Source organism: Urocitellus parryii, chromosome 4 (genome assembly GCF_045843805.1).
Source record: "Urocitellus parryii isolate mUroPar1 chromosome 4, mUroPar1.hap1, whole genome shotgun sequence".
Lineage (NCBI taxonomy): Eukaryota > Metazoa > Chordata > Mammalia > Rodentia > Sciuridae > Urocitellus > Urocitellus parryii.
In genome coordinates, this window is record NC_135534.1 from 43,656,047 (window position 1) to 43,681,408 (window position 25,362).

Consider the following 25,362-nt stretch of genomic DNA (forward strand, 5'->3'; position numbering starts at 1 on the left):
ATAAGGACCATAGACCAATGAAGAACCCAAATATTTCAACTTTATTCATCCATGACATGTACTAACAATTCATTGGAACCACCTGGAAATATACAGACACGGGATTCTTTTGTTGAGTGGTTAATAGGCTGAGCTGGGTTAGAATCCTGACTCTGCCATTTCCTAGTTTTAGGTCTTCAGCTGTGGATCCCTAAATAAGGCATCAGTTTCCCCATCTAAGATATAAGAATTTAAAAAAAAAAAAAAGGAGAAAAGGTGATAATGGACAATATCATTTTATAAGGATTGTTTGGAAGGTTAAAGCATAGATGATATATGTAAGGACTGGAACATAGCCAGCACTTGATAAATGATAGCTGTTATTATATCACTGCATTGGCCCAAAAGCTGCCCATCACCACTAATACAACTAATATTTTCAAACCATTGAAGAGGCACCCAGGATTTGTGCATTTATTTTCATTGCCCTATTTAATTCTCCCATGAACTATATAAACTGTTAATTTTTTATTATATATTTAAAGTAGTAGTAAAGGCATAGTGTTCACTTACTCAGTTATATGCTATTAATTAGAACAAAAATGTCAAGTTTTACCACAGCATTCGTCTGCATGGCACATAGGGGTTACACTGCTGTTGTGATTGCAGAGGAGTGTCTCAAAGCTCTCTCCCATAACCATCAGAGGAATTTTAAGCAAAATAAAACCACAGATTCCTATGCCCACATCCCCCACATTCTGATTCAGAAGATTTGAAACAGGGCCTATAAATCTCATTTTTCAAAAGCTTCCTGAGTGATCCACATGTATAATCAGGCCATAAGCCACCAATACAGAGCAAAGTCATGTCCTGATTGGATCTGTGTGGCTGAGAATAGTCAAACAACCAAGGAAAAGCACACAAATTCTTTCAAGGCCATGAAATTACAGATTTAGTGATAGATGTTGAGGTCTGCAGTCAAAAGTGCTTCTCCAGTGTGGTCATGGCTTGAGAACACCATAAGCTTTCCCCAGGTCGTGGATGGCCTTGTTGTCCAGAATTTCCATCTGCTTGTCACTTGGTCTCACCATGTTGTTCAGCATTGCTCTAGCCAAAGTCAAGACAGGCACAGAGTGCCCACTGGCCCAAGAGTCTGGTAAGAAGCCAAAGAACTTCCTAATCAACCATTCACCTGGGCGAGATTCTTGCCTATTGCATAACAGAACTCTAAGGAGAAAAAGAAAAGCAGGGAAAGTTCTAATAACTTGCATCCAGACCATAGTGAGTGTTTAAAATGAACGGTATCCCTCAGAATTTGGAGGTTGAAGCCCTAATGCCCAATGTAACATTTAAAGTCCGGCCTTTAAGGAGGTAATTCAGTTCAAATGAGATCTTAAGGATGAGCTAGACTTAATCCCATTGGACTGCCAATGTTATAAGAACAGAAAGAGAAATCAGAGATATCTCCTTGCACACATGAAAGGCAATGTGAAGACACAGTGAGGTGGCCATTTGTCAGTCAAAAGAGGCCTCACCAGATACCAACCTTGATGGCACCCTGATCTTGGATTTCCAACCTCTAGACCATGAAAAAGTAAGTCTGTTGTTTAAGCTACTCAGGCTGTGGAATTTTATTACAGAAGTCTGAGCATACTACCAGTTTATATATGGATTTATTTGATGCAGAAGATAAATTTTAAAAAGAAAGTAAAAAATATTAATAATACAGAATTTAAATTTTTTTTTTTAAAGTAGGCAACAAATGCCACATTGGAAGGTCCAGATTATTCTGAAGCTAGCCCTGGAATCTCTCTTCTTTCAAAGCCAAAAGGTGGGTCCTTCTGAGAAGCAGTCTACGCCCCCACCTAATTCCTTCCTATCACAGGCATCTTGGATGTCAGCCTCTCCAAATGAGAAACTGGCTTCCAGGGACTAACCAGCTCGAGTAACGTGCATACTTACCCAGGTCTAAATATGGAGTAGCGATCAAACTGTAATTCTCCAACCCTGGCTTCTACTTCTCCCTGGTAAGAAAAAGCATGCTTTCAGTATTTAATCAAGATAAATTCATGTAAAGCTTGAGAGAGAATAATTTGGAGTTTTAAAGATAATCAGCTTCTGCAGGTCTAAATCCTTATCTAGCAATTTAGATTCCAAAGAGCTTGGGAAGTTAAGGAAGAAATTATTTAATCCTGACAAGTAGTAGAGAATGAAAAACAGTTTGCTGAATGAGTGATGGCAGTATGGTCAGTCAGTCAGTCTTCTGACACTAAAAGAGATATCACTAGAGTATCTCACTTAAGCTCAGGATCAATACTGCAGGCTAGTAGAGACTGAGTACCTCTTTTGTATTAGAAGTAATCCCATAGATGTCCATCTGTATCATTCACTTCTTAGCAAGTTTCAAAAGGCAGTGAGAATACATATAGACAATGTTTTAAATACATATAGACATTAAACAGATGAAGAACTGAAGTTTATAGACATAGAACATGAGGCCAGTCTAGTGCTCTGGCTCCACACCCCAACAGTTCCCCCACCACATCAGCAGCATACCCATGAAAGTATGTGATTGATCCAGGCCTCCATAATGAATGCAGTTTAAAAAGATAATGAGTAAAACAAATGCTCCTAAAGAATCAAGGAGCTTCTAAAACTGGAAAAGAGGGAGAATTCACACACAGTAGATTGAGAACATAAATGATAAACACCAAAATAACACACACAGTAGTTGAAGGATTATTCAATAAAGATCATCTTTCCAAATTCTAGACACAGCTATGTTGTCTAGTATCATTCTGGGATGACAGTTTGGTTGTAATTACTTTTAATTAATCTAACTCATAAACTCATGCTGCAGGCAATGCAGGTCAACTTCAGTGAACAAAAAGTTCTCTTTCCATCCTGTTGGCATTAGTAATATTTGCTAAGGCTCTGTCATAGCTCAGGCCCTGTGCTAGGTCCTTCCACATGTACTAATGATAAAGACTACTCATTGCCTAATGCCTAGCAACATGCACTGGCATCTGACTGCCTGGGTTTGGGTCCCAGCCCTATCACTATCAGTGGTGATCTTAAGATCATGACACTCAGTTTCCACACAAATATACAGAAAAACCCTTAGAACACAATGTTTGCTATTTTTCTTGTCTGACTGAATCTGACAACCCACAGAGTAGGTAGTAGTGATTCCTTTATCTTTAAAGATGAACAAATGTATATATTTCCTTTCCTAAAAGGAATGTTTTTCTTGCTAATGAGAGTAAAAAAATTGTTTGATAATCTTTCTCAGAACCAATATGAATATTTAAAAATTTTTTTTCTTTTAAGTATTATTCTAAACTCTAACCATTAAACTGAAATATTTCTATTCCTTTTATTGGTGCATTATAATCGTACATAATAGTGGGATTCATTAGGCTATATTAGTACATGTACATAACATAATATGATCAGTGTCATTCCCCAGAAACTTTTCCATTGTTGATTTAACTTCATTGGTGGCTCACTGGTCTTCATCTGCCTCAAAATACTATTTTTGGATAGGAGAGCTACTGATTAGCTATGAGTTCTGAGCTCTATGAAAAAAAAAATCTAGAAACATTCCTAATCACAAACTGATCGTGAGCAATACATGACAAAGATAGTTACTCAAATAGTAATATTTCTCTTTTAAAAAGATAACAGGGGCTGGGGTTGTGGCTCAGTGGTAGAGTGCACGCCTAACACGTGTGAGGTACTGGGTTTGATCCTCAGCACCATATAAAAATGAAACAAAGATATTGTGTGTCTACCTACAACAAAAAAATATTTTTTTTAAAAATAACATTGTTTCCAGAGAATGAAAGGCAATAGTTCCACTGCAATTCCAATATAACAACATGGTAAAGTTCACTCAGCAAAGTGACCAGGGTAACTGATAGCTGGGCAGTGGTTTATGCCTGTAATCCCACCAACTCCAGGGGCCGAGACAGGGGTATTTCAAGTTCCAGGCCAGTGTTGCCAATTTAGTGAGACCCCCATCTCAAAATAAAAAAAACAGAAAGGACTGGGAATATAACTCAGTAATAGAGTGCCACTGGATTCCATCTCCATACCTTAAAAAAGCAGAAAGAAGAAACAGAAACTAATAAAGAAGGGTACAAGGACTTAAAAGTGTTGTGTGTGGTAAAAATACAATTAAGTCAACTTTAATTTCCAAATATCTTAAAGATAACAATGCCAAAGAAAGACTGGGCTTGCTTTTGTTATTTTCAAACAACAATTAGCATGTACAAAGCAGCTGATCTCACCTCAAGATAGGAACTTGACAAGTGGATCTGAGCAAGGTGTTATGGTTTGGATGTGAGGTGTCCCCCAAAAGCTCACGTGAGACAATGCAAGAGGGTTCAGAGGAGAAATGACTGGGTTGTAAAAGTCTTAACCCAATCAGTGAAATTAATCCCCTGATAGGGATTAACTGAGTGGTACCTGAAGTAGTAGGGTTGTGGCTGGAGGAGGTGGGAATTGGGGCGTGGCTTGGGTTTATATTTTGTATCTGGTGCATGGAGTCAGTCAGTGTGTCTGTCTGTCTGTCTCTCTCTCTCTCTCTCTCTAGTATATGTTTTGTATCTGGTGCATGGAATCAGTCTCTCTTTCTCTCTCTTCCTCTCTCTCTCTCCCTCTCTCTCTGCTTCCTGATTACTATGTGAGCTGCTATCCTCTGCCACACTCTGCTGCCATGTTGTTTCTGCCTCACCTGGAGCCCTGAGAAATGGAACTCAATGCCTATGGACCTCTGAAACTGTGAGCCCTAAATCAACTTTTCCTCCTCTAGAATTGTTCTGGTCAGATCCTTTAGTCACAGCAGCAAAAAGGCTGACTAAAACACAAGGTGAGGTACTTAAGCAGAAGCCAGAGGACTTCTGTAGAAAGATTTCCCATGGAAATATCTTTGTCCAAACACTACAGCCCTGCTTCTTACACTATAGGCATGTAGAGTGCATCAGGAAGGACAAAAATGTAAAACCATGGTCTCACTTCCTGCAGCAACAATTTCACTGGAAGATTAGGAAATGGAAACTTTATTAAAATAAGCAAGGATATATATTGTATTGAGAATAGCAAAATGTATGTGTTTTTTGTTGTTGTTGTTGTTTTGTGGGGTTTTTTTGTTTTTTTGTTTTTTGTTTTTTTTGTACTGGGGATTGAGCCCAGAGTGCTTTATCACTGAGCTATATTCCCAGCCCTTTTTATTTTTTATTTTGAGACAGGGTCTCACTAAGTTCTCAAGTACTCACTAAATTGTTGAGGCTGGCTTTGAACTTGCAATCCTCCTGCCTCAGCCTCCCAAGTCACTGGGATTAGAGGTGTGTGCCATCATGCTTGTCTGTACATGAATCTTTTAAAAAAGAAAGACTTTTAAGAAAGTTGAGCTTGTAATTAGGAGAATGTTTCAGGGTAAATGTCCCCAAATCTCCAGAAATCAAAGCTCCTTCCTCTCTGCCATAAGGGAAACCAAGGGAATAGTTTAAAACTCACTGCCTCCAAGCCTCCTCCAATGCCAAGATGCCTCGCTGACATTCAGGGGTAGAGCTTCCATAGCCCATCCCCCGATCAATGGATAATTAATAAGGGGGAAGACATCAGAAATTATCTTTCAAATTACTCTTGCTTCCTAAATATTTTACTGCAAAAACAGTTCCTGTAGCTATGGAAAATGTATAACATAATGTGTTTAATGCTCTTTAAATATTATATAGTATTTTGTATTATTTAGTACTGTCAATTAGCCCAAAGTATAGTAAAGGTAGAAATGTGTACAAACCTTAACTTGTAAATATAAAAAATTGCTTGACTTATCAGCTCCTTTAGAAGACAGCAAATTGAAATGTTTGCACCCTCCAGATTTTGCCAGCTCTGCAGACTTCAGCACATAATCTCGGTCAACACGAACAAATCCCTCCTGAGGGGGAAAAGGATGTGAGTTATTTCCAAAATGTTGCAACTTCATTTTAAAGATTACTACCTAGCTTGGTTGGCAGGTTTGGAGGAGATGAGTGTGGGGTGTGGGATGGGGATCTAAATAAAATGCATCCAAGCAATACATGAAAGTCAGGCTTAGACCCTGGGAAAGACTCCAAGTGTGGCCCTCCAAATAGACACACCAGCCTTAGCAGCAAGGCTGGACAGAAAAATAAGAACCATGACACTGGAGCATGGACACTCAATAAATCTCAAGGAGCAAAGAGAACAATGAGGTCAGGCTGAGAAACTGCTTTTAGTTACAATTTCTTTGTTGTTCAGTAACTTTACTGTTAGGGAGAACTTGACTTAAGCAAAACCATTTGAAACATATCCTCCACCTTAGAATAACTGTCACCCCACAGACACTCTGACCCAAACGACAGTCATACTGTCCTAAACCCCAGACAATACCCTGTAACGAAACTTATTACCTGGGATTGAAATCTTGAAATACCCTGTTCAACGTGGAACAGTGACCATCACAAAGAAGAATGAGCATGACCACAAGGACCTTTCCCTGACAACCCCCTAGCAACGGCCTAACCACAAAAATTTCTTGACCCCTTCATCCCCTATAACTTCACTAGGTTGTAAGCAGAAGACAGGTACCAATGTCTGCCGGAGGATCCTCCTCCAGAGGTCTAAGCTTATGTTACAATTGAGCCACTTCTCTGTTTCCTGCATTTGATCCTCTCCTCACATTTACAACCTTAGAACCACCTCTCAGTCTGCTCTTCTTTGTGTCAAATCTAACATGGTAGGGTCTCAAACTGTGATGAAGGCCATTTGCTAGGCACTATGAGAACAGTCTGTTTAATTTTCGATCTTTGTGTACGTTTTGCCATATACTTTAGACATCAGTGAGGAATGTGTTCTCAATTGTTTTTCATACTGATAGGCATATGATCAAAAATGTTTGGAGACCCCAGATCTAGACTCAATCCAGTGATGACAAAAGCTGAGTCTTTCTCCTTCATTCACAAGTCCGCATCAGCATATGCCTACCACATGGCTGATGCTTCAAAAATATTTGAAGGGATGAATAAAAATCTGAGGAAAGCAGAGAAAAGGCAAATCTGGTCTCAAAGAACAGAATTAATAGCCATGGAAGGAGGAGGAGTGAATGATGCAACCAGAATATAGACCCATTGCCAGAACCCAACTGAAGGACATGCACTTCTACCTGAAAAGGGGATTCCACTGTAGTTACCAACCTCTTGGGACCACCCCCAATTCTGCCATCCCCAAACTGGAGACAACTGAAGAAACTAAAAGCCTGCTGAAGCTGAATGTCACAATTATATAATTAGGTCTTACAGTGAGGAGATTCCAAATCTGAAGATAAGATTACTGCCCAAAGGACTTTCTTAAATTAAATCCTTCTTATGAGGTAGTTATTGGTTTCTAAATGTTTAATTTGGCATTGACAATGTGTGTCTTTCTTAGAAATGTTAGAAGAGACCTTAGGAAATACCACATCCAAACCCCTCATTATGCAGATGGAATAAGATCCAGTGGTGGGTGAACTACTGGCTAGGGAGTGACAGAGCTGAGAGCAGAGTGCAGGTTCCCAACTCTGAGTAGTGCTCTTTCCACTGTATCTGTGTTCCTTTATATTCCACACTCTCTCTAGCTGGTAAACGTAAGTCTACAATTCTGGTAGCCAGAATAAGGGTCTCTTGAAGAGTGCCACATCCTAAGCCCCCATAATTATGTCAGACTACATGGTAAAGGGGAATTAATGTTGCAGATGCCACTAAAGTTAACTTTAATCAGCTGACCTTAAAATAATTATTATGGGTTCAATGTAATCATAGGGCACTAGAAAAAGGGAAACAGCAGAGGAGGTTAAAGTTAAGCAATGTGAAAAAGGCTCCACCCCAAAACTGCTGGCCTTAAAGATGAAGGAAGGTGACCATGAGCCAGGGAAAGTAGGCAGCCTTTAGGTGTTGGAAAAGGAAAGGAAATGAATTCTCCCCTGGAGCCTCCAGACAAATGCAGCCTATTGACCTTTTAATTTTATCTCGGTAGAATCCATGCCAACTTCTATCCTGTAGAACTATAATATAATAAATTTATGTTTTTTTAACCACTCAGTTTGAGGTCATTTATTACAGCAGCAATAAGAAACTAATACGAAATTTTAATTTTATAATAATAGGTCTAAACAAAATGTTTAAACTTTGTATTGAAGTATATCATAAAAGAAAACATATTATGAGTAGGGAGCTTGATGAATTTTCATAAACTGAACATTCTCTGTAACCAGCTCCCAGATCAAGAAATAGAACTTTACTAGCACTGTAAAAGCCTCCCTTTGTCCTCCTTTCTCATCACTCACCAGTACCTTTTTAACTCTATGGTCAACCTGCAGGGCAATGTGAATTTTCTCCTCTATTTTAGGTAATATAAACTCATCTCTTTACCCAAGAGTCATCACCATCTTCTTTTGTATTGTATACTCTGACAATCACTCCTAAGTGGGCTTGAGCTAAACGATGACTCAAACTCATGTTGTTGTTTTTTAATATCAGTTGAAGCAAACCCGGTTTAACACTTAGCACACTCCAACAGAGAGAGAGAGAGAGAGAGAGAGAGAGAGAGAGAGAGAGAGAGAGAGAGAGAAAGTGAGGGACAGAGAAAGCACTTCTTATCAGAGCCTTTCTCCAAATTGAGATTTTAGACGTGCTGAAAGTGTGCCAAGAAAAACCCAAAACTACATAGGAAAATTCTAACTGAATTTCTCTTCCATGTCTATTTCTTCCTCTCACTCCAAATCACAGCACTGTGGTTTCCATAACAGGTTTGTTATTCACAATAAAATAACATAGTTGCCAAGTGAAATAAATTTTGTGTTTTTTATTGTTGTATTAGCACAAAGGCTTGGAAGGATTATTATAGTTACTTCAGTTAAAATGTTTTTTTTTTCATCAACTCCTTTAAAAATAAGAGAAAGAGTCAGCCAATCGCAAGCCTCCAGACCGACGCTGTCTCTCTTACTTAATCCAGAGCCAGAAGAGGATCATTTGATTAAACTGAGACCCTAATTTATTTGGCTTTAGTTCTGGATCAACCTCTCTTTAATAGAGTTCTGTCGTCTCCAATTGTTTGATGAAAATTAAAGTGACATAAATGCCATGGGACTCTTTCAATCTGATTAGCCAAAGAAGGCACATCAATACCACCCCAAGCCATCAGACTCTAGCGTCCTTCCTTTCACCCGCCTGGCTAACAACTGACAACCGCTCCTTGAAGGAGGAGCACCCACGCTACTGCAGAGACCCCCACCCTCAGCCCATCATCCCCGCTCAATGGGCCCTGATGACAAGGTGCCCATACCTTTCTTCATTGCCGTCCTCTGAACAAAGCTAAATATTGTTTTATGAGCAATCAATGGCTGTTAATCCAAAAAGATTTCACAAATCCTCTGAGCCCTCAAGCTGATTATAAATACGCATTTTTCCAAGCCCACTAAATTTTAAATTTCACTTCCCTCACCCTGATGGCATGGGCTTTTAGCTTGTGAATGAAACTCAAAAGCAAAAGGGTCAACAGCTTTAAGGGACTTAGAAATCAAACTGAGGTAGGAGCGTGGGTGATTGACTAGGAGATGTCAAAAACATGTCAGTTTTCTTTGGAGGGAGGAAGATCCTCCTTACAGATAGAAGGAACCATCTTTAAAATCTTATTAATTCCCTTTCTTATTCTTCTGGTTAGAAGTTTTAAAAAAATGAAATATTATCCCTGCAACACAATTTCAGAAAAACTGTACTGTTTCCCTAACCACAAGAGAACAGACTCTTCTCAGAGTACTAACTCATTATTTTATTGTGTCTTTAACAATTCCATAGCCAGTGTTCTAATCTAAGGTAGGAATCACAGTTCCTTCTAGCAAAAGTAATTAATTAAATAGGTTTCCACTATAAGTTTCTTTCCCAGCACCCACTCAAAACAATGCATACAATGTATTATGACTCAGAATAAGACTATCTACAGACATCCAAAGAGAAATTCTACAATTACTCTTACTTTAAGTCTAATTAAAATTCAAAGAGCCCAGATTTTTATTTCTTCCAGTCTTCTTTACTAATACCTGAAAACCATTAGCAATATTGCTGGGGTTGTGGCTCAGCAACAGAGCACTCACCTAGCATGTGCGAGACGCTAGGTCTAATCCTCAGCACCAGATAAAAATAAATAAATAAAATAAAGTTACTATGTCCAACTACAACTAAAAAAAAAAAAAAAATTGCCACTTAAGAACAACATCCTAACAAGGCACTTCAGTGCTGACTCACAGGAGGAGAAAGCAAGCTGGAATCACTACAGAAGGGCACAGAGTCCTTTCCTAAGAAGGAGGATCTATCATTCTGTAAAGGGTCTCACTCAGGTATATTTCTGTTTCCAGTTCTTTCTTTTCCACTCCTTTTTCAATCCAAACTTAAATCAGAGAGCAGAGATACTGACAAAGAAAGTATGGTATAATCTGAGCCTCATTTGTTTGTGTCCTGAAGGGCATCTCTACATGTTATACACAGAGGTGGGAGGACAATCTTGGTTAGAGAAAGACCTCCAGATAGAAAAATAAAATCAAACAGACACTGAGGGTTCCTGAGTCAGTCAGTACCTTCATTTGAGTCCTTTTTTTTCTCTATGATGCATAGAGTCACAGAACTCTGTAGTTGAAAGGAGTTTCAGTGGTCTCCTCCTGCCTAGTATAGACAGGGTGGTGGTCCACAGAAGCTAAGCAACATCCTCAAGGTTCTACATCTACCTAGTTTCTGAATAAGGTCTGTGAACTGGGTCCTTTGAAACAGTTAAGACCTCACTACTTCATGAGCCCCCTCCTGGACATCAAATAGAACAAGAGCAATTAGAACAGGGGTGGGGAAACTTTTTCAGTAAAGGATCAGATAATAAACACCATCAGCTTTGCAAGCCTCTGTTACATCTACAGCTCTACCTTAATGAGCAACTTACTTTATGGATACTAAAATTTGAATTTTTTATATTTTCATGTGGCATGACATTCTTTGGAAGCTTTTGGCCATTTAAAAATAAGAAAGCATGCTTAATTTACAAAGGCCATACAAAAACAGGTGACAGGTTATATTAGGCTCCCATTCCATAGTTTGCAAACTAGATTAGAAGAAGACTTATTTTAGAATCAGAAGCCATGAGATTCTAATGATACTTAATAAATATTACAATGGCTACATTAATTATATTAAAATCATCATCCATTCAACAGAATCTAAGAACCTGGACTGCTGAAGCCTGTTCCTAATAGGTAAAGAAACAAATGAACACCAAACCATTCAAATTCACCAAACAAATCCTTCTCTTATGACAAATAAAGGGAAATGTATTATGCTCAGTGTTGTCTTTAAGTCTTGGTCTTCTTTCAAGGCCAATGTCAATTGGGTTCTCAAAGGGTATCTATACCTTCATTAGCATACAAGTTACTCACTAAAGCAAGCTGAGCCCATTTAGACTACCAGGCAAGTGAAGAGGATTAATACATTCAGTTCCCAGTGTCTCCCAAAAGCAGATCCAGTAAGAGCAAGGTTGGTTGTATCAGGATCTCCGAAGCAACCTGCTAAAAATACATATTCCAAGCTTCCAACCTCAGAGATTCAGGTCCAACAGATCTAGACCAGGGCCAAATCAGAGAGCTTCCACACTGACTAGACTATTGTGGCCTGATTGTAAAAGGGAAGTGTAGCATAACTAGCCACCACTAAAGGAAATGGTTTTCAAAACAACTGAAGAAAGCTAATAGGCTTAACTCTAGCATTTTTCCAACAGAAATCAGAGTAGACTGAATTTTATAGGTTAAATCATATTCCTCCAAAATGCATATGTTGAAGTATTAACCCCAAGTACCTCAAAATGTAACCTTATTTGGAAACAGGGACATTATAGAAGTAATTAGTTGTACTGCATAGGGCAGTCCCAATCAAATATGTTTATGTCCTTATGAAAAGGGAAAATATGAACACCATGTGAAAATACACAGAGAAAGTAGCCATCTGCAAGTCAAGGAGAAACCCATGAGATATACCCATCCCTCACAGCACTCAAAAGAAACCAACCCTCTGACATCTTAATCTCAGACTTCTAGTCTCCAGAATTGTGAGGCAATAAATTTCTGTTGGTTAAGTCACCCAGTGCTACTTTGTTATGGCCGCTCTAGCAAACTAATATACTAGTGAGCATAGGAAATCAGCTGATTGCTCAGAAGATCTCAATAACTGCAGACAGAAACCATGAATTCCTTCTCTACTATAAACTCAGATTGCTAAAAGGCAAAATAAAAGATGTTTGTTTTAGTCAGATTTTTCACTGTAACTAAAAGATCTGACCAGAATAATTTTAAAGGAAGAAAAGTTTATTTGAGGGCTTACAGTTTCAGAGGTCTTAGTCCATAGAAGGCGGGCTCCATTCCTCAGAGCTCTAAGTTTGAGGCTGAATATTAGGGTGGAAGAGTGTGGCAGAGGGAACCAGCAGGCAGAACCAGCCACTCTCAGATACAAATATATTCCCAAAGCCAGGCCCCAATTCCCCCCTCCTCCAGCCACACACTATCACTTCAGTTATCATTCAATTAATCCCAATCAGGGGATTAATTCACTGATTGGGTTACGACTCTTGCAACCCAATCATTTCTCCTCTGAACCTTCTTGCATCGTCTTACACATGAGCTTTTGGGGGACACCTCACATAATGGTGATCCAATTACAAACCAGCTCCTGAATGACAGTTGGCTGGTCACCAGCTTTGTCATAGGTACAGAGAGGGCTGCTGGCCCAGAAAAGTTTCACAGGGATGAGTTTACAATCCCACAAGCCCCCTTTAGACAACTATTGTTACTTACCCATGTTAGTCACCCCTTAAAATGCCTAGTTATCACAACCTCAAAAATGAATGTTGCACCCAATCCAAATTAGTTAAAAAAAAAAAAAGAAAGCCTTTCCTAGAGGGAGTGTCAGGTTACTTTCTGCCATTATCCTCATAACCATTTAAATCCTAACTTATTTCTGAGCCTAGCTGGCTTACTAATCTTTTCCCATGCTTACTTATTATTTATTTTCATATTTTCAAATTGTTTTTACAGGACGACCAAAGAAGAGTTTCATGGCCTAAGAAGTTGGGAACCAACCCCATTTAAAAAATATTCTCAACAGTGAAGACACTCAGTCTCTCTGATTAAAATTGCATTACACAATGTAAACGCATCGAAGCAATTCAGAATTTTCCCTGGAGCGCTCTACAAGAATTGCCTAATGTCATGAAAATCAACTGCTCTATGCTTAATGCAGTTTTTTTTTTTTTAATTTTGCTGAGTCACCACCAAAACCAGGTTGGCACTTGAGACAGTGAAACCTGCAAAGCACAAGAACAAAAGTTTTTCTGATGCTTTTTAAAGGGCACACTGCTATGATGGTCCCTAGGGGCAAAAAAGACTGTCCTAGCTGCTGAGCAGGAACATGACCCTTTCTAGAAGGGATACATAATGTGCCAATTGCTCAGAAAGTCAAATTTCTCTGTAACCGCAGTTCACAGCATAGAGCTCAAAACCCAATAGCGTTCTAGTGCAGATATGCAGAACTGCAAAAGATATGGAAACACACCTTGACCAAAAGCATAAATCTAATTATCCTTTGGCTTGCCTAGAAGTCCAATGAAATACAACTACTTGGTTTATATAAACCAACAGTACTTCACCACATGATCCCCTAACAATTCGGTTACAAGGGCCTGGTTTATAAACCTATACTAAGTCCCACGGCAGAATCATGGCCCTGCATACTTAATAGAAACATTTGGCTCCAGGAAGAAAATTCTGCCAGAGGGAAAAACTATAGTCCAGTTATAAATTAAAGAAGACGTATTAATATTTGCCCAGGATGTAAACCATGACTTTTAACTATGTAGTAAACTATGACTTCTGGACAGAGGCCAACTCAATTTAAAACAGCATTAAAAAGAAAATAAAAAGTGTTAAAACAGTTTTGCGTCAGTGAGGGCTGAATCATCACTGGGGCTGAATCACTGCTGAAGGCTGAGTCATCACTGGGGGCTGGCTGAATCGTGCCTCTTTATTCCAATGTTCTATCCCACGAATTTAAGGCTTGGCATGAAAATGAATTGAAGCAAATCACTCAAGTGAGAGGGGATGCTTCAAGTTTAAAATATTTATTATGGAAGGGAGGAAAAAAGCTCGCTGCCGATGAGTCAATTACGTTTACTCAGATACTGTTTGCCTTAGTCAGGGGATATTGTAATGATAGCAATAGTTGCTATCAGCAAGATCATGTGAATATTTATGATGTATCCAGCACTCAGGCCTGAAAGAAAGATGAATTTATCAGTATTATTCAAAGTACAACAAAATGAGGACAGCACATGGAATCTTAAACAATAAGAGCTTATTTACATTTAACACTACAAAATGCACAAAGAAAAAGAGTAAGCAAAAAGAAATCCTTGACATTACTGGCCAGTAAAAAAGGAAAAAGCATATTTCTTCCTTACCGCACCAGCTTTGCTTCTGGTGGTACCCAGGCAACAGAATCCAACATCATGACCTTGGAAGGCAGAAGCATAGTCTTCCAATTTTTCAAAGTCCACCACTTCTTGATTCTAGACAAGGACACAGTTATATATAATCCCATATATAAAAAACAGAAATCTCCTCTAGATTTAAAGAATAAATTATAGATCACTATGGAAGGACCTAACCACTTAACATTAAAATTTGCAAATTCATTTTCTCCCAGTCAAAAGCAATTGGTCTGAATGGAAAATCACTCATGCACATATGTATCTCTGGTACATATAACTGAGCAAGAGGTGATCCAGATTTCTAATATCAGATTCAATTTTAATTTATTATAGAAAGATTAAAAAAAAGACATGCAAAATGTGGATGATAATCTCTCCTTCTGTCCAACTCACGAGCTACCTGCATTAGAATCAGCCAGAAGGTGCTTAAAAAAAAAAAATTCTAGATCCCATGCCAATACTTCTGACTCAGACTCTGTATATTCAACAAGCACCCACAGGAATTCTAATGCCCACTGAAATTTAAGCACCTGCACCTAACTTTTTAAGTCTATTGTGAATAAATTTAAGAAAATGAGAAGTTTCATCATCCAGGAATTTAAATAAAATGTTGGTTCCCTTTACTACTATCAACTCTTTCAAAAGAATTTTCCTTACACTGCATATAACACTGAAGAAAAAGATCTTCACAAAAGATGTGCCACCCAAACTCTACTCTCAAAGCACAGATCTCAATCTCAAATTGTAATTACCAGGAATTTTTCACACTGCTCAAGAAACTAGATTATGAAGGCCATCTAACACCTATCTAAGCCTGAGCAAAACACGTCTGTTTCAAACAGGCCAGTCCTGATGGACTAAAAACATTCACAACATGATTTGAGTATAAACCTGGGAGACTCAAAAACACTTACTGGTGAGTGCGTTTATTATTCAGAACGTTCCTCCAATGAAACCTGTGGGACTAAATTCTACAGTTGTCTCAGGAGCACACCATTTTGTTCAATTTGCTGCAGTTCACAGATAACACATGTTAAGATAACACAGGGAGCAAAGAATCTTCAGGAAGCTCAGAGTTCAGGTATTAGAGTATTATCATCAGATGGAAGTCTGGTATATCATCTGTTTACACTGAAAGTATAACTTACAGTGAAGATAATGTTTATAGACACAAGCCTGGGAAGTCAGGCAGGGCAGTTTTTTGTTGTTGTTGTTGTTGTTTGTTTGTTTTTTAGTTGTAGATGGACACAACTATTTTATTCATTTATTTTTATGTAGTGCTGAGATGGAACCCAGTACCTCACACGTGCTAGGCAAGTGCTCTACCACTGGGCTGCAATTCCAGCCCAGGGCAGATTCTTGTACCCAAGGAGATCACTGTTCACTGCCACAGATCTTTCCCACTCTGCAAGGCATTTTCAGGTTCTCATAACATTAATGTGAAGTGTCCAGGTAGACAAAATAAGCAAAGTCGTTGAGAAAACCGCCAAGGTTTGGCAGGACCATTCCCAGAAACCAGCTTGTCTGAACTAAAAATAGTGTTTTCCTGTCTCTCCTACCCGCCTTACCTTGTAGGTCCCACTTTATTAGTTCTAGATGTAGTCAAGTCTTTGCTCAAGGACACATGGTGAAGGGAGGCCTACAAGGCAGGCTCCCTGGAGGAACTTTCAAAGATCAGTTTCTCTGGCTGCCACCACTGGCCTAGCAAGGTTCAACCTTCGGGCATGAAATACGTTCATCTTTAAAAAATCGATGCGGCTACATTTTCGATTCCTAGCTCAAATACCCACCACGTTTCTATATGCTTCTTCCTCAAAGGTGAGCTTCCTCCGGCCAATCAGAGTGACTCTGGCAAACAGGTTCTGTTCCAGGATTTCTTTTAACAGCACTTTGCCACTTTCCCCGCTGGCGCCCAGGATAAAGACGGATTTATTCTGCATCTTGAAGTCTTCCCGAAGCTTCGGCAGCTTGGGTTTGCTGGGAAAAAAAAATCCACAGGTGCTGATCTGAGGATGCTAAACGACTGCCCCGTCCCTACCCCAGAGGACCGGGGCTGTCATTCCAGCTCAGGGGAAAGTGCTGAGTCACCTACGGGGCGCGGCACTTTAGCCGCCTCCCAATGGCCCCAGCAGACACCTCGGAAGGGGACCGAGCTGGTCTGTCCAGGTGCCACAAACTGCTGGCACCACCAGCCTCTTTCCCCGCGGTTTCCAGGGTCCCGGGAAGAGTGCAGGGCCCAGCTCGGTCCCCTACCCGGAGGAGTTACCTGGGGCCGGTCCCCGGCCCCGCCTCCTCACGCCACGCCAGCAGCAGGGCGGCCACCAGTGCCACCGCCGCCGCGGCGCTCAGCGCTGCAGGCCCGGGCATCGGGCAGGCCTCCGCCGCCAGCCCAGGGGTCGAGAAGCCAAGCCGTAGCCCGCACCTACCCGGCTCTGTCTTCCGGGTGACTTTACAGCGTCGCTGCCTCGCCCCGCCCTAAGGGGCGGACCTCGGAAAGGGCGCGGGGACTCGAGGACCTGTGCGCCACGCGGAGGCTGCGCCTTAGCCTGGGAAGATCCTTTGCTAGTGATGGATGGAATCCTCAGGAACAGCCTTCCCTCGCTCCTCCCCACCGTCTGGGCTCAGCTCCCACAAGCTCCAGCCAGAAGACGTCCAAGACTTGACCTTAACTGGCCCCTCAAGCTGTGTATTGAGGGCCTGTCTATTGAAAATCTTCATCTTATATTCACCACGTCAAAAATTTATAACCATCCAACCTCCACCCAGGTCTTGGCCTGTTTCTAGGTGATTGCAGCGGTAATGGTATTGCACACCAAAGACTGTGGGTCACACTCCATAGTGTGATCAGGGGTTTGGAACATAACTGTCCACATTAGGCCTGTCCTGGGTCTTGAAAGTCCTGGACAGGTGTTAGAATGACAAAGCCAGAATATGAACAATGTAGACGGATTGTGCTGTGAACACTGATCATGCTGGGGCCCCACCTCCAAGCTTAGAAACTGAGTGACACATTCCCACTCCTATTTCCTTGGGAGTTATATGTTGGCCTGACCTAGACCCGGCCAATCAGATGCTTCCATACTGGTTTTTCCGCTTTGGGGGAAGTTGTGAAAAGATGCGTGAAAGCCTGAGCTGAATCTCTCTAGGTGGGCAAAGGCATAGATGGTGACAAAGGCATAGATGGTCAAGCCCCCAAGTGATCTGATGGCCTGATGTTTCCTCTGCTTTGCCTCTGGCGTGATCTTTCCTCTGATTTGAAGGTGTCCTGAATGCTTCCTCTTATTCTGACAATAAGCTCTTTTTCTTCTTAAGCCAACTAGATCTGTTGCTGTGATTAAAACAAATAACAACAACAACAACAACAAAAACAGACAGTACAGAGCAGAGTGGTTCATTTCTCACAGTGTGTGGACTCTTTTGTTTAAGTGCCCAAATGCAACAGTAAACCTCCTCAGCTGACACCTCTTCGCAATTCATTTATCAGATCTGTCACAGAGATGATTAATTGTGCCCTAGTGCCCTTCCCCCTTCTTTCTTTTTCAAAATCGTAGCATAATATACAACAAAATGTATAGATCCTAAAAGTTCAGTTCTATGATTTTAGAAAGTCGTACATAAATCAAAATACACTACCCAAAACCAAGATATAGAACATAGATATAGAAGATGTAGAACATTCTCTGCTATTCCAGAGTGCCTTCATCCCTCCATTTCAGAGCCTCTCCCCACCCCAGAGCTAACCACTTTCTGATTACTTTCAATATAGATTAGTTCTGCCGCTTCTAGAATTGCGTTTAAATGGAATTGTACAGCTTGCACTATTTTGTATCTCGGTTTTCTGTTTAACCTGCATTTAAATACTCATCCTGGTTGTTCATAGGGCTGCATTATGACTTGTGTGGGCCCTAAGCACTTCATGGGCCCCTTCCTTCATTAAAAAAAAAAAATATATATATATATATATATATATATATATATATATACATACATCTTAAGAATTATTTCATCTGCATGTGTTTTTGTAAAGATGGATATTCCAATATTATACAATCAATATTTCTTCAATCTAAAAGCTATTTTCATGGGTCTCAGAATTATGCCTATTATGCCAAATGGGTGAGTCAACCCTGGTTGTTTCATGTATCAGAAATTCAATCCTTTTTATTGCTGAGTCACCTTCCACTATTTCAGTATAAATATCTCACATGTTTAAACATTGGCTTTTGATGGACATGAGGATTGTTTCCAATTGTTGGCCATTGTGAATGAGGTTCCTATGAACATTCTTGTACTAGTCTTTCTGTGGGCTAATGTTTCCATTACTCTTAGGTAAATGGCTAGAAGAGAAATGACCAAAGAGTTCTCTAAGGTAGATGTGCAATTTCACACCCCTACTCACTTAGTATTAGCAATCTTTTAATTTCAACAATTCATTAGTCAAATGACTCTTTTACCAACAGAGCTTTGAGTTTTATTAGAACACATAACTGCCCATTTAGATGCTGTATTTCCCAGCATCACTTGTAAACTGGTGTGATCATGTGACAAAAAGTTAGCCAATGAGATGCAAGCAAAGATTATACATGAAAATTTGGATCACTTTTTAATAGAGAGGCTACCTACTTTCCCTTCATTTTCTTTTTTCTCCTTTCCTTAGGATAGAAAGAATGTGAATGCTACACCGGTGAAACAGCACTGACTATGAGGAGAAAAACAACCTTGAGGTTAATAGAGAAAGAAGTTGGAACCTGAGTCCTGGATGATTTTATAGAGCAGAACTGTTAACCTTCCCTGGAGACTGCCTGTCCACCTCTGGGCAATGGAGAGGAAATAAACTTCTGTAATTTTTCTACAACAGCTTAGACAGCATTTTACCTAATGTAAGATCCTTTTAGTCAGTCCTGTCAATGGATATATATTGATCATCTAAAGTGAAGTAGATACTGTGCTAGGCAATATAGATTTTTTTCAAAGATGAATCAAATACCAGATATATTTCCTCTCACATAGGAAGGCAGTCCATATATAGTTGGGAAGCTTAATGGAAGTACAGGTTAAACATTATAAAACATCCCCAGATTTTCATAGGGTAGTCATGCTAAATACCAAATGAATATACAAAAAAGAAATGGAAACTCAGAGAAAGACAAACCTGGGCTTTCCTTCATTGATGGATGGCACCTTCTCATTAAGATGCTGAGATAATGTGACGTGACCTAGGCTACAGGGCCATACAGAGAAGGGGGTAAAAAGCCTAGTGAAGAAGGGAAAGGGAACATAAGGAAACTGAGGTGGCATGGAGAGATCCTGGGCCCAAAGACCTGCCTGCCAAGTCCAGGTTTGACAGAACCTCTGATTTGGATAAAGTGTCTTCATATATCTTGGCCTTTATTTTCCTATCTGTAAAACAGGGACTGTTTTATTACTCCAAGGAACTGCGATTTACTTATGTTAACTTGGGTCAAGACAGTAAATATTGTAAGGATACTCCTGATGTGTAAGAAAGAATCTCAGAGAACTCTGAAAACAGGATCTGAGGTAGGATGGGGTCTTATGGAGACTGGATTGTATTTAGGTAAAATTTAGAGTTCTTGGGATCATGGATCTGTATGTCTTCATTTTAGAGCTATACTTTCAGTTATATTTTAAGATTCTGTTTCAGGTGATTGAAAGCCCAACTCAAGATTTTCGATAGAAAAGGAAACACACAGGCTCATGTAATTTACAAATCAGAGTGTGATATCTTTGGGCATGACCAGAGTCAGACGGTCAGCCAATAGGGCCAGGACCCTATACCTCTCCTTCCCTTGGCTCTACTTCATGTCAGTCTTATTCTTGAACCCCATGAGATATCCCAAAGACTGTGAGTAAGCCCAGAACTTCGTTCTCTGTCTAGTTAGGATCAAATGCAGAAAAGACAAGGCACTCAAAGTGGATAATCTGAGGAAAGCATAAAATTGAAGGTTGAGAAGGCAGCAGAGATTGGTTACCAAAACCTAGACAGAGAGTCATCTCTCAGGAGCTCAGGTCTTCAGTAGAACACTTCAGACAACTTGCAGCAACATCACTGTATAATTACTATAACAAAACACTTGAAGCTGAGAGCCTTATAAAGAAAATGGGTTTATTAAATTCACAATTTTGTGGCACAAAGTCTAAACAGTATAGAGTGGGCTCTGGTTAGGGCCCCAAGGCATCATCATCATGGGAATCCATGCAAAAAGATTCCATGGTGAGACCAGAAGCCAGAGAGCAGGGAGGAGTAGGTCTTGCTCTGTTATGACAATCCCCCTCTTGAAAACTAACTGTGGTATCCTGAGAACTACATTAATCCTTTCCAAAGATAGCATGTTCAATGAAATAATGACTTCCTACTGGGCTGCTTCTCTTAAGGCTCATACCACCTATTAACATTGCCACACTGGGGACCAAGTTCCTATGAACTGTTGGGAGGTAATCCGTATCCAACCCTAACACCCACACAGGAGGAGTCAGGAGAAGAATATCCCAGCCTCACTCTTCTGTCCTCTGGCCTCCTGCTGATACTCCTCATCGCTGAAATCAACTAGAAGCCCAGTGGAACCTAAATACTGTGCAGAACAGTTTTCCTCTGAGTATAGAATAGGATGGAGAGAGGGGGAGAATGGGTTACTCAAGATATCAAGTGCATTCTCTCATAATCAGATCCACAGAAAAGAGAAAATTTGCAAACAAAAGTCTCCTTAGTTCCAACTGAGTCTCCTGATGATCACTGTGGGACAAACTCCTTCCACATGTCTGAGGACAGAGGAGGAAGGAAAGTAGAAGTCACTACTGTAGGAAGAAAGGAAAATGGCTGTCAAATAACATCAAAAGTGGCCATAATTTGTCTCCAATTTTACCCTATCTATTCATGAATATGTATGCTGGATATTTTTTAAAGGAGAGCTATAAATAAATGTAGCATGACTAAGAAATCTGGTTGAGCAGAGAAGCTGGATTTGGCATAGGTAGGTGTCTAGAAGAAAATTGTTGTAACTTACCTTTGTCTCAGAACAAATTCAGCCACAAACTGGATTCAACAATGTAGGTAGCCACCTGAGTATATCAATCATATTCTCAATAGTAATTCAGAAAAGTTAGGGTGGAGAGCTAATTGCACATGGGCTCACGCTAATTATTTTTCTATGCCTCCATGCTAATTATTTTTCCACTTTATAGGTGAAGAAACTAAGCCATACGTCTGTTAAATATGTCATCTCAGATCAAAGAGTTAAACTTTAGTGCAAGAATCTGAGTATCCAGACCAATGATGAAATCATTAGCAGTACCAGTGCAATTCTAGAATCTTCTCAGGAAAGTCACCTACTTCTCCTTCTTTTTCTTTTCTAGGCAGATAGTACCATATTTGTTGTGTTATTCAGGTTCCCTGGCATTCCTATATGTTTTCTCATTTATGAGATACTGAGGAAATAACCTGTGTAAAGGCCCTATTGTAAGCAAGAGTATGGCTGGTTTTGAGGAGATTAAAAAAAAAAAAAAACCTGAATGACTAAAATGGAGGGATGAAAGCATGGGGTAGGGGATAGGGAGACTGGAGAGACGACAGGTAGGGGCTCCAAACAATAAATGATTATGATTACTGTTTAATTTTAAAATGGAGTAAACTTGATTTCTCTTTATTAAATTTTTAATTTTTTTCTACTTAATGTCATGACATACTATCCTAATTATTATCCATACATTTATTAGTACTTATTATTATGAATATAAAATATATGGGCTGGGGCTATAATGCAGTGGTACAGCGCTTGCCAAGCACATATGAGACCTAGGTTCAATTTCCAATACTACCAAATAAGTTAGTAAAATATAGAAAAGTGAGAAAAATTTTAAAATATACTTAGTACAGTTGAGATACAGCAGACACAAGTGGATGCAACAAATTCGTGAAGGTGTTATCTGAATGAGAAAAGTCAGGGAAACACTGGGTGCTGGCATTTTCCATTGACCCCTCCAGATCTAGTTTCCACCTGTTAATGCACAGCTGATTTTTGAGTCCTGTTCCACCCAGTCTCCCTGTTCCCTGGCTTCTGATTGGATTTGACCAATAGCAGGCACTGTCAGGGATTGAAGGAAACAGGAGTATGAGGTTAGGGTCTACATTCCCTCCACCCACACTCTCCCTACAGGGCTGCTGGGAGTGGCCCTCTATTAAGGCATACTCCTGCTTGACTGTCCTCTCTTTCATATAGAGGTACTCTCTCCAGGTTCCAGGAACCACCTCCTCACCTCCCCTCTCAGAGGGGTGTTAATGGCTGCTGATAGCACCAGGACATTAGCCCCGTTCCTTGCTTGGGTTTTCTTTATACCCTTGGAAATCATTTCTTACTAAATTCCCTTTGGTTATCCCATTTGGCAGTCTATTTGCTGCCAGGAATCTGACCCATGTACCTGATGTGATAGAAAACATGAACTTTGAAGTAAGACACAAGTAGATTTGAATCCTGGCCAGCCACTTAATAGCTGTGTGACCTTGGTCAAGTGCAGGTAGCTGAGCACAGTGTTCATAAATTCAGTAAGACTGTATTCTGTGAGGTCAAGCACCACTTCTATCTCCAAGGGCTGAGCACCAGCACTGTGGAGAATGTTTGGTACTGAGCAGGGGCTCAAGGAAAAATTTTGCATGGATCAATTTCTCCATACTTTATACACTAGACGTGGAAGGAGAGTGAGAGTCACCATGTCAACCCTTCACATTTTACAGATGACATTCAAGCATGTGGCATAACTTGTGAAGTAGTGAGCCACAGCCATGCTCTTTAATGGAGGCAGCATAGGGAAGGTTTTGGGGTATAAATAAATAAATAAATAAAGAGGGGGTGCAGAGTGAGAAAATATGCCAAGGAACTCCCTAGATAAGGGCACCCTGCTGATGCCACCACTGTGTCCTTGGAAATTTCATCTTCTTTCCCAGTAGTCACCCCATCTCAAAAGGCATTTGGGGGAAGGAAGGGAAAGGGAAAATATTGGGGAATGTTATTGAACAAATTATATTGTTATATTGTATGCACATTAACTATAATCCCAAATACAATTATAATGAACCAAAAAATATATGAAAAAAAAAGGCTCAGAGAGGTTAGGCAGTTTACTATGCAAATCCAGTTAGAAAGCAGTACCCCTGCACTTGGACTGCAGTCTTCTGTCTTGAACAACTACATCAAACAGAATCTCTAGAAACTATAGTGTCACCTCTCTAGGCCTTGGTTTCATTATATGTAATATGAAGGTGATAACATTATTTACTTCCTAGGGGACTTGAAAACAGTCTGATGGCCCGTGAAGTACTCAGCAATGTATTGGATGCATACTAAGCACTAAATGAGGGCCAGTCATTATTATCAATAATTTTAATATTACTAATTATTCAGCATCTTGGAAATATAGGTTCCAGCTTGGGTGTGACTAAGAATCTGAAACATCTGCATCTCTTTTTGCTGCTGGGATTGGCTACCTGGTTTGACTGGCTGGGGTCTGATGAGCTTCTTGGGAGAATGCATCCTTAAAAAAGAAAAATCCAGGCACCGCAGACTTCACCCAGTAAGAAAGAGTTGGTCATCAAACGGGAGGGCAATTCAAAGAATGCGCCTCTCCCACTGGCATTCACCTCCTGAGCCTCTGTGAGTTTTCCCCGGTCACATGTAGGAGCCCTGTGGGGCACAGGGGACTGGAAAAACCCAAAAGTCTGGTTTCATCAAGTTAGAAATAAAAAGCTCTGCCAGATGCTGACTTCAAGTGACACTGCCTGGAAGGCTCCTTTAAATAAAGGAAAAGTGGAAGAACCGGTGAGAGTGAGGAGAGAGCAGTCTAGCCAAATAAGACACTTAAGATGCACATTAAAAAAAAAAGACTACATAAATGCGTTTCACAGCTTGTATGACTCTCCAGGAGCAGAAACTGAGGGAAATTCAGATTAATAGGGTAAATAATAGCCTTGCAGACTAAAGAATCCCAGGTTTCAAGAATATTTTACAATTCCTGACACAAACACTGACTAAAGTAAAATTCAGAGAAGAAAAGCATGTTTAGTATGTAAGCACGTGCAAGTGCACTTGCATCCTGCAGAAAATAAATCCAGTTTATTTTCATATCCCACAACTCCTGGCAGCATCTCCGCTCTTGATTAGTTGCAGCTACGAAGCACTAGAGGGCGCTAGAGAAGGTAGAAATGTATTTTCACCGGAATCACTGGTGTTTGAAAATTCCCCAAACTTTATTTATAAGGAAGCTTAGCTGGGTGTGATGGTGGGCTCCTGTAATCACAATGACTAGGGAGACTGAGGCTGGAGGTATCTCAAGTTCAAGGTCAGCCTGGGCAACTTAATGAGGCCCTCAGCAACTTAGCAACACCCTATCTCAAAATAAAAAGAACTGGGACTTAGCTCGGTAGTAAAGCACCCCTGGGTTCAATCACCAGTTCCTACACACACCAAAAAAAAAAAAAAAAAAAAAGAAAAAGAAAAAGAAAAGGGAAAATAGTTCATAATTAGTTATCTTGATTTTTAAAAAATTACTATTAAAGAATGGAACAGCTATGCATGTTGATTTAATACTAAACTTCCAATGGTGAGGGGGTAGTTCACAAGTGAAAAACCTAAAATAAATAAATGATGTTGAAGAGTACAGAAAATAACAGAGATTCCTAGTAATGAATTAATTCCTTTTCAAATAGTTTTCAATTGCTTTCTGTATGCTGGTAGTGTGTAAAAATGCTGTGGGTGGAGAGATGAGCTGATGATTTTCTATTGAACTCATTAGTAACAACAG

The 25,362-nt window shown here is 40.0% G+C and overlaps 1 protein-coding gene across 2 annotated transcripts; it reads right to left on the reverse strand.

The window, feature by feature from the left end:
• Positions 1-18: 18 nt before the first annotated feature.
• Positions 19-17,077, reverse strand: Htatip2 (HIV-1 Tat interactive protein 2). Of its 2 annotated transcripts, none has more exons than XM_026405290.2 (6): positions 16,980-17,077; positions 16,344-16,530; positions 14,524-14,631; positions 5,786-5,923; positions 1,942-2,003; positions 19-1,206 (listed from the first exon to the last, which is right to left on the reverse strand). In XM_026405290.2, the coding sequence occupies exons 2-6, from the start codon at positions 16,491-16,493 to the stop codon at positions 981-983; spliced, it is 684 nt and encodes a 227-aa protein (XP_026261075.1). In that variant the 5' UTR covers positions 16,494-16,530; positions 16,980-17,077; the 3' UTR covers positions 19-980. The 2 variants fall into 2 exon arrangements, with proteins under 2 accessions (XP_026261075.1, XP_026261074.1); XM_026405289.2 differs by lacking the exon at positions 16,980-17,077 and adding an exon at positions 16,820-16,969.
• Between the last annotated feature and the right edge of the window lie 8,285 nt (positions 17,078-25,362).